This window comes from Colobus angolensis, unplaced genomic scaffold (genome assembly GCF_000951035.1).
Source record: "Colobus angolensis palliatus isolate OR3802 unplaced genomic scaffold, Cang.pa_1.0 Scaffold217, whole genome shotgun sequence".
Taxonomy (NCBI): domain Eukaryota; kingdom Metazoa; phylum Chordata; class Mammalia; order Primates; family Cercopithecidae; genus Colobus; species Colobus angolensis.
In genome coordinates, this window is record NW_012115344.1 from 2,569,168 (window position 1) to 2,579,316 (window position 10,149).

Sequence of the window (10,149 nt, forward strand, 5' to 3'; positions counted from 1 at the left end):
TAATATTATTTCATAAGTTAGAATAAATCTTTTGTTCCATTATATAAAGTTCAGAAAATCAGCATAAAATTAATAATGATGTTAAAGAAACTACTGGAAATCAGATAAACACAATACAACCTATAATTGTTTTCAAGTTTTTTGGACATTTCACATACTTCTCCAAGTTTTTACATTATGTTATAAAGTTCTAATAAGTTCATTTATGTGAAAAAATTAACGTTTTCTTCGATACTTGATATGTATACTATTCCTAAAAAGCACTTCACCTGAGAGAAAGTTTCAAAGAAAGCCTTCCTTTTATAAGAAAAGGAGAGGAATATTTAAATTATGTATTATTACCAAATTGATAATCAAAAAATATCTTCAACTTCAAAAGGCAAATGACTAGTTTAGACGTGCTTGAGGGAAGAGACATTCACTTTAAGGCTCTGGGACAACTCCTTTGATGTATCTCCATCTTTAAAACAAGTAAACAAACTTTTGTTTGGAGGGGCTATTTGGAGCCATAAATAATTTTTTACTTGGTCTATTTCTGAGTTGGAGCAGGAGTAAGAAATACATTTTATATGGGATTTTTAAATCACTTTTCAATTTATGAACCTAGCCTAGAAAGTCTGTGTAAAATGAAATATTTTTAAAATTACAATATCTGTAGCTTCATTTCCATATCTATCTATGTATCTATCATCCATGTATCTACTCATCTATCTATCTAATCATTCTGTCTTTCCAGCAAATGTTCACTTCTGGTTTCCCTACGTCTGCCTGGAAGTGGGGGCAGTATGGCAGTGTGGAAGACCTAGAAAGGGACAAGGAGAGCTACAGCAACAGAGGCCTAAATATATCCTAGGTGAAAAGGTGAGGAAGGAAACAAGAGCAGAAGTGTTACAAGAAACCAAAGCGGCCTTTTGAGAAGGGATGCAAGAGCAGCCCCTGAGCAGTTTCACTTCCTCTGGGCGCCCAGCAGAGCGGAGCCCTGGCCTTGCGGGCATGAGCCCCGGGGCTGCGTTTCCTGAGACCTGGCCGCAGCCGCCCCGGGTGGCAGAAGGGCTGGGGAGAGCCGAGGGCCAAAGGAAGAGAAAATCGCGAGGAGTCTCTGGCCGGGAGAGTCCGGGCAGCGCTCGGCCGGCAGCAGTGCGCAGGCCCCTTGGCTTCAGCCGCCACAATGCTGCCTGCAGCGCCGGGCAAGGGGCTTGGAAGCCCGGCCCCGGCCCCCTGCGGCCCAGCGCCCCCAGGTAGGTAGTTGCGCATTCGGAGGGGCTTGACGCGGAGGCCAGGCTACGGGGCTCTGCGGAGACCACGGGCCATCGTTAGAGAGCAACTGCACTCGGGCACTGAGGCAAGGGCGTCCCTGAGATAGGGCTTTCCCTTTTTATCCTGCCGCCGGGCAGACCAGAGGGTTCTTCTGTCCCTGACTTCTCTGAGGGGCATCTGGACGCCACGAGGAGGGAGTGCGCTAGGAGTTCTGGCCAGTGGGCCACCCTCAGTGTCAGCAACTTCTGAGGAGCTAGAACTTTCCCCAGCACCCGGGTCAGGGTCCTGTAGTTTCTAAAGTCACTTTGCAACCTGTTTTAAAGAAATGCGCGTTTTAAAATTATACGTAATCATTTTCAACAGTCGGTAAACACAGCAAAACCGCTCATTTGTAGCGTCACCCATTTACCTGCCCGGCCTGACAAAGCCTAGCCTGGTGAATTGGTAGCCCGGACTGTAAGTGCCCTGCTTCTTGGGCAGGTAGTTTTGCAGAGAAGCTCTACCAACACCACCTCCCTAATCCACTGGCTTTACTAACTTGGTCAAAGGAAAACAGTCAACTTGGTTGAATGCAGTAGATTTACATTTTCAAATGGACGTTAAGGCAGTTTTATTTAGTTCTTTTTGAAGCATTTCAAATGCATTTGCAAATTACATAGTGATATAAAAATGTTTTTTAAATTAAAAAAACTTCACAGGTATTAATATTACTGTAGTGTTCTTGGTGAGAAATGCAACAAGAAAGTATATTCTGAGTGAAATTCTCTTAATTTGCTGAATAGAAATAAATTTCTCATACCTTTCTAGAATTTTTTAGGTAATGTAATTTTGGTTTTAGCTATTTCTGTTGGCTAGTGCATTTTTACATAAATAAACTTTAGGGATTGCTTTAAGTTAAATAAGAAGTATATTTGTGTCAATGAAAAATGACAAGAAAGGACTTAGCGCCCATGTCAATATATTAATATTTTAACTATTGCATATTGACATTCTTGAAAACTGTGACTCTGATGGTCACAAAATGCAGCAGAGCAGCCTTTGCTAGCATCTGCAGATAAAATCAACCGTGTGTTTGGAACTCTGAGCAGGTTACCTCTTTTGTAATTTCAGTTTAACAATTTTGTTAGAGAATGGGGTATAGTTTGTTTCAAACTTCTAGATTAAGCAGTTTAGGCAGAAAATGGCTTTTATTTCACTTGATACTAAGCAACACTTTGAGGCACTTGCTATTGTGAATAATGCAAGAGTAATGTGAATCAGTATTTATAGCATTCCAATTATTCTTGTTCCTCCCATGCATTCCCCCCCTCCCCATCTCCTTGGGTCCTCCATACAGTATTTATCACTTGCTTCAGTTGCTTCCTTTTCTGGCCAACATAATGAAATGTTTCTAACAACGAATTGTCTTTTGACATTATCCCATGTCCATATTCTTGATATGAGTAATCTTCTAATATTCTAGCTTTTATAAATCCAATGGTTTTTTTGTTTGTTTGTTTTTAATGGAGAGCTCCCTCTCTCTCCAACAACTATCTTAATATGGCACATTGGGGGTCATTGGTCCAACTGCCTCATTTAGAGAAGAGAGCACTGAGATCCAGAGTGTGAATTGCTCATGGTTTTATAACTAGTAACTATTTGAAGGTCACGCATTCATTAACTTAACAATAAACCTTTGTTCCCCCACAAGAGTCATGCAGTAATAATAAGAGTATAAAATGGTAAACACAGTTTCATGCCTAGGAAGGTGTATTTCTAGCAGGAGGTAGAATGCGCTGCTAGACGACATTAGTGTATACTGCCATCAGAGATTTATTAACTGTTGAGTTTCCAACTAGTTCTTTAATGGAAGCAAGAAAAATAGAATACCCAGTTCTAAAACAAGGTAAAAATGACGCACGATGGATGAAAATTCCACTTAGAATGTATTTTCTGGTTTGTATTTAACTAGATATTGCTATCAGTGTCCAAAAGAGAGATTCTTCCTGTTTTATTCCAAAACTAATGATTTGAAAAACTTAATTTTAACTGCTATTTTAATTAGGGAGTGATTATTTATTAAATCAGATTTTTCTCCACCCCATAGTTTTTTTTTTTAATTTTTATTGATATTATTTGATGCATCTGATGAAATTTTAATAAATGATTTGCTTAAGAACAGAAAGCATGAAAGGGTGGAACTAGCATTTAGACTGTTTCACCTTATGCTGGATGCTTATACATAACTTGTGAAGAACATGGTTTGTCTAGGTCTCTGCCCTCTAGCTTGAAGTTCTTAAAGATCTGAAGCTTTTTACTTTGACTGCAATCTTCCAACATAGCCAACGTCCTACATTTGTTCCACGAAGGAAATAACCTGGTTCCATGCTGGTGGCTGGAAAAACTTGCTTTCTTCAGACCAATCTGGAAATGTTCTGATAAGGTCACTTTTGCTAGGATTTTAAAGACAAGCAGTGCTTTTAGGATATCATCACCATAATAAGGAATAAGTCTGAAAAATGCAGTTGCTGAAGATCTCAGGGTTAAATATCAGCATATTCAAAGTTACACCTGGGACAGTAGAGGAACCTTTTCTGCAATATCTATCTGAGGATGTATTGTAGGTGGTTATGCCCTACTTATGATGGTCTTTTGACTCATACTGCCTCAGATCTAGTCCCAGTTTAATTGCCTGCCTTACCTATGACCTTGAATAAATAATGAAATCTGTCACTATCTCAATTTTATTTTGTTTATTAAAAAACAAAATCCGAGAGAAGAAAACCTTTATATGAAAGTTGTTTGGGGGATTAAACAGGAAAATGCAGGTGAAGTCCTTCTCAGGGTCTCGTAACAAATAGTAACTGCTTTATACATGCTAGTTGTTATATTAATTCTTAGGTCATTGATCAATAGTGTCATATTTGCTTGTATAAGAGTGAGAGTTCTTATCGAAAAATTGCCTCATACTGATTGCCTCATACTGACTTGAGGGACAACTTAATGGGTGAAGGAATCAAGCTCCCATATCAAAAATAATAGGAGGTATGGCCTCTTGTATAAAGACACTGCTGTATCCTTGGGGACATATTGTGGTTAATAGTTCTGAGAGGAGAAAAAAAGAAATTCATAATGAGAAGAACTAAGGATAGGCTGATTAAAAGGGCATTAAACTAGAGCAGTTGCAGGAAAGAATAAAGGAATTTAATAGGACAAAATGAGAGCATGCTCTGTTTTCTCATATCTGAGTACCAGTTGTGTGACTCAGTTTACATAATATATAAATATATCTGAAAAAAATAAGCATCAAACAGAAAAACTGTGGAATACTTCAAATGATAGGAAGATGAAGAATCTATTTTACCAAAATATTTACTGCTGGGTTAAAACAAAATTCCAACCTAAAATGAGGAACATCGTTCCTGACAAAAATAAATCACATGTTTTAAGAGTTTAAATGGTTGTTGCTTTATCACCTAAGTGACACTTACTAATTTACTGCTTTCTTCATAGAATATGGAGTATCTTGCATTAATTTTGGAGATAGCTATGAAATAAGAATAGAAGGGGCAAACATTTCATAAGTTATTATTTAAAAATTAAGTTATTATTTGGCCTTGTAATTCTTTCCTGTTTTAAATATAAAGAATGGTATCTAAGTTTTAGTGCAGACATTGAAATTAGTCCCAGTGGTGAAAATATCAGATATCATATGGAATTATACCCCTCCACTAATTAGATTTTAGTCAGGGAAAAATAATGGGCCTTTTAGACATTTACCTCTGAATTGAAATCTCTTTGTTGTTTCTAAGTGTTCTGCACTGAAATGATCCAGAAAGATGACTTCCCTCTGTAATCATGAAGAGTAATTAATCAATGCTTTGTGATCTTTTACAAGATTTCCTTTATATCTAGTTCATTAAAATATGTTGTTACGTTTCATCATGCTATGTGTCATATCTTTGTTTCTTCTAAGTGTCTGCCATTTTCCCATATTATTAATTCCCATTGCTTTGTTTTTATATAGAGACACACTGAAAAGTATAAGAACAGTCTCTGACTTGGAATTCCATTTACTATATGCCTGATTTTTTTTTGATCTGATACATGCTGAGAACAATTCCTCCTTTGGTTGGGAGCAGTATTCTCATTCCTTTTTAGTTGAAGGATCATGTCTAATTTTCAGAGGAATAATGTGGTGTCAAGACCACTTGAAATTTTAGCCATCTTGTAATAGCTTCCATCTATTGTGTTTCTACTTTGAATTCATATGAAATGGGAATCATACTAGTTGATAAGTGAGGATGTCAGAAGAGTAGTGTCTACTCTGGACAAGAAGTATAGTAATATGAAAATATTTAATAATTCACTGTGTTCTTTCATCTATGGAAGCTTTTCTAAACTGTTAAAGGTGAACTTTTAAGTCACCATGATTTTTATGTTTTTTTTTTTCTAGGATTGGGGGTGGAGAAACACACAAGGACATGACTATAAGATCATTGAAATGGCAATTGTAGAATATTTACTGTTACTGTCTGAAGAATCTCTAAGGTTACACATTTTCTATTGATTACATTTTATTTAGATTTAATATATTGATACAGTTCAAAATATTGGGAGATGAATGTGTTTTTAGTACGGTTAGTAAATTATTAGGTCACTATTGTAAAAAAAGTGAGTGAGATAAAATTGAGGCAAAATCTACCCTGGTTTCAATTAATGGGATAATTTCTTTAATTCTCTCCTAATTTCTTAGTAAAAGCTTAGAACTTTCACTACTTTAAGTACTTATTTGTAGGTCAGAGACTTTTCCTTTATCACGTCCTATAGATCCACAGCCATTTAAATAAAGTAGAATGAGGACAATTATTCAGATTCCCAGAAACAGTCACCTGGGCCAAGAATAGGCACATGATGCAAGCCAGCCAACTGGTTGCTTAATGGCCAGTGCCGCGTGTTGTCAGGCTTATATAGATTTGTTGAATCTGTGTAAGTATAAGCCACATATATAATCTATATAAGCCACAAAGTCCTTTTGTCTTATTAAACGAAAGAATAAAGATCTTGTCAGTAGAAGATTGAGAAAAGATGAGATTATTGTCAGTGGAAGATTCAGTATACAGTATAAGATGACAGTTAGTTGCCTCATGTTTAAGATGGTTAGACAGAAAGAAGTTGTGATGAGAGAACTGAGGAGACCGAAAGACAAAGGGAGTAGTCTCGATTTCTGATTTCTAGTGACAGAGCAGCTGCACTTGTTTTTTTGATCTTATCTGTCCGTGAAATTGCTTATAGTATCCTTACATGAACTTCTCCTTACATGAACTACTTTGAGTGAATTTCTCTTTTTGGGAGGAAAAAAAAGTTTGGGCTAGCATACCTTTATTTCTCAAAAACTGCCAGCTATCAGCTTCTCTTTTCAAAAGTTGTTGTTATTGTTAAAATGATGTCTTCTATGTATCTTCCATTGAAAATTAAACAGTCTGAGAATTAAGTCTGTTCCTTTCATGCACTATGAATAGAGTATGAGTAAGTCTGGTGGTCCTGCAGATGAGCATATTTTGGGTGTCCTGTCTTTATTAGTGAAATCTGAAGAATGCCCATGCATTTATTTTTAGGTTTTCAAACTTAAATCCTTAGAACTGGAGAGAAAATAATTCACTCAAAGGTTAGTATTATAAGAATTAAGCACTATTAAAAGGTTTAGAGCTTTGAATTATGTAGCTATAAATTTATAACAACATTTTCCCATGTTTTGTTAACAGGATATTTTTACTTATCTGAAAATTTTATAGCATACTGTTTCTGGCAAGTTTTTAAAATATATTTAAATTGAGGCATACATTAGTGAGAGAATGGTTGGGGCATTTATCTTAGTAAATGTCACAAAATGTATTTATTTAGTAAAAGAGGAAGACGAGATATAAAACTAGGGATTATCTCCAACCCCCCTGGTATATGAAAAAATATGGCACCATGAACAGGCTATTGTGAAAACTTTATATACAATCTCAGTGGATTAATATCAGTATGAAGCAATACAAGTACTGTGTTTTAGAGATTAGTCTTTTACTAACACATTTTTCTGCAATGGAGTAGAAAGTATAGTATCTCCATTAAGTTATACATAGTGTGTTATTAATGTTCACCTTAGAAAATAAGAATTCAGTGTATTCTTGCTAAACTTCGGAGACAGGAACAAATTAATGAAGTTAAGGTGTGATCAATTAAGTCCAATGATGTCAGTGAAGAAATGAGACACAGAAAGACAAAATTTTTTCAAGATACGACAAGGTTACACTCACAATGTTATTATAATGAGTGAGGAGAAGAATCTGAAAAGTAAACCAAAACCTAATTGCATAAATTTGTGTAAAAAATTCTCCAAGTATAATGAGGAGCTCTTGAAGAGTTTTTAATGAGGGATGGCATGATTAGATTTTGTGTTAGAAGATCACATGAGCTGCTGTTGATAAAATTAATTGGAAGAGGGCAACGAGGGAAGTTGGCAAACAATTAGGGGTTTGCAAGGAGTAAAAATACAGGGAGAAGTGGACAGATGTATTGAGAACTATTACTTACGTACCTTTTGTGATATAGTAGATTTGGAGTCTGAGGGGGACAGAAATGTGAAGAATGACACCTAAGGTTGTGGTCTGTAAACCTAGGAGAATCCAGAATGTGTCATTTACTCCATTGGAAAGGAATGAAGGAACAAGAGGACACTGGGAGGACATGAGAGAATGTCATTTCAATTTCAGACCCATGACGTTTGAGGAGCATGAGAAATAGTCATGTTAAGATGTCAAGTAAGCAGTTTGATTTTAGGATCTGGATGTCAGAAAGGCAGTTCAGACTGGAGATATAAAATTAAGAAAAACATTGTATTTAAAACTATAACAATGAATAGGATGACATAGATAAGATGACCCAGGATAGAGACCTGTGGAAAGCAAACATTTCAGTGTAGGTACAGAAGGAGGAGTTGCTCAATATGACTGAGGGAGGCTAAAAAAATAGATGGAAAAGAAAAATACAGTGACAAGAATTCAAAAATAGAATGTTTCAGGAAGGTGCAATGGTGAACTGGCCCGAATTCTTTTGACAGGTCAGGCAAACTGAAGCCTGAAATTTAGCCAATGGATTTAGTATCATGAAACTTACAGATGACCTTAGAGAGAGAAGTAAGTAGCTTTAGTAAAGGGGATGACAGCTGAATGGGAATGAGTGGAAGAAGGTAAGGTGATGGAGGCCATGGAGACGCCCTTTAGAAATATGGCTGTCTGATAAGCAGCTGAAGATGTGCCATCAAGGAAAGCATTTTACTTTCATTGTTGCTTTAAGATCAGTGTCACTGCAACAATTTAATTGGTCTCAAAAGCTGATGGCATCACACCAAAGGGGGGTTTTCTGCTATGAAAACTTTTAGAGAACAGCTCCATGAATTACATTAGTAATACACTTTAATGTATAGATTTTCTTGTGTGTTTAAGAATTTCTGTCTCGTCAAATGGTATTTCTAGTTCTAGATCCTTGAGAAATCGCCACACTGTCTTCCACAATGGTTGAACTAGTTTACAGTCCCACCAACAGTGTAAAAGTGTTCCTATTGCTCCACATCCTCTCCAGCACCTGTTGTTTCCTGACTTTTTAATGATCGCCATTCTAACTGGTGTGAGATGGTATCTCATTGTAGTTTTGATTTGTGTTTCTCTGATGGCCAGTGATGATGAGCATTTTTTCATGTGTCTGTTGGCTGCACAGATGTGTTCTTTTGCGAAGGGTCTGTTCATATCCTTTGCCCATTTTTTGATGGGGTTGTTTGATTTTTTTCTTGTAAATTTGTTTACGTTCTTTGTAGATTCTGGATATTAGCCCTTTGTCAGATGGGTAAATTGCAAAAATTTTCTCCCATTCTGTGGGTTGCCTGTTCACTCTGATGGTAGTTTCTTTTGCTGTGCAGAAGCTCTCTAGTTTAATTAGATCCCATTTGTCAATTTTGGCTTTTGTTGTCATTGCTTTTGGTGTTTTAGTCATGAAGTCCTTGCCCATGCCTGTGTCTTGAATGGTATTGCCATTGGTTTTTATGGTTTTAGGTCAACCTTTAAGTCTTTAATCCATCTTGAATTAATTTTTGTATAAGGTACAAGGAAGGGACCCAGTTTCAGCTTTCTACATACGGCTAGCCAGTTTTCCTAGCACCATTTATTAAATAGGGAATCCTTTCCCCATTTCTTGTTTTTGTCAGGTTTGTCAAAGATCAGATGGTTGTAGATGTGTGGTATTATTTCTGAGGGCTCTCATCTATTTCGGTGTCTCTGTTTTGGTACCAGTACCATGCTGTTTTGGTTCCTGTAGCCTTGTAGTATAGTTTGAAGTCAGGTAGCATGATGCCTCCAGCTTTGTTCTTTTGGCTTAGGGTTATCTTGGCAATGCAGGCTCTGGGTATGTACCCAAAAGATTATAAATCATGCTGCTATAAAGACACATACACACATATGTTTATTGCGGCACTATCATAATGGCAAAGACTTGGAACCAACCCAAATGTCCATTAATGATAGACCAGATTAAGAAAATGTGGTGGCCGGGTGCAGTGACTCATGTCTGTAATCCCAGCACTTTGGGAGGCCGAGGTGGGCGGATCACGAGGTCAGGAGATCGAGATCGTCCTGGTTAACGTGGTGAAACCCCATCTCTACTAAACACAAAAAATTAGCCGGGCGTGGTGGTGGGCACCTGTAGTCCCAGCTATTTGGGAGACTGAGGTAGGAGAATGGCGTGAACCTGGGAGGCAGAGCTTGTAGTGAGCTGAGATTGCGCCACTGCACTCCAGCCTGGGCGACAGAGCAAGACTGTGTCTCAAAAAAATAAATAAAATAAAATAAAATAAAATAAAATAAAGAAAATGTG

The 10,149-nt window shown here is 37.0% G+C and overlaps 1 protein-coding gene across 2 annotated transcripts in view; it reads left to right on the forward strand.

The window, feature by feature from the left end:
- The first annotated feature begins 895 nt into the window (after positions 1-895).
- The window catches only part of BANK1 (B-cell scaffold protein with ankyrin repeats 1), a 329,903-nt gene continuing 320,649 nt past the window's right edge, over positions 896-10,149 (forward strand). For both annotated transcript variants that reach the window (XM_011943209.1, XM_011943211.1), the window contains exon 1: positions 896-1,238. In XM_011943209.1, coding sequence (XP_011798599.1) covers positions 1,169-1,238 — 70 coding nt within the window. In that variant the 5' untranslated portion in view covers positions 896-1,168. The remainder of the gene's footprint in view (positions 1,239-10,149) is intronic.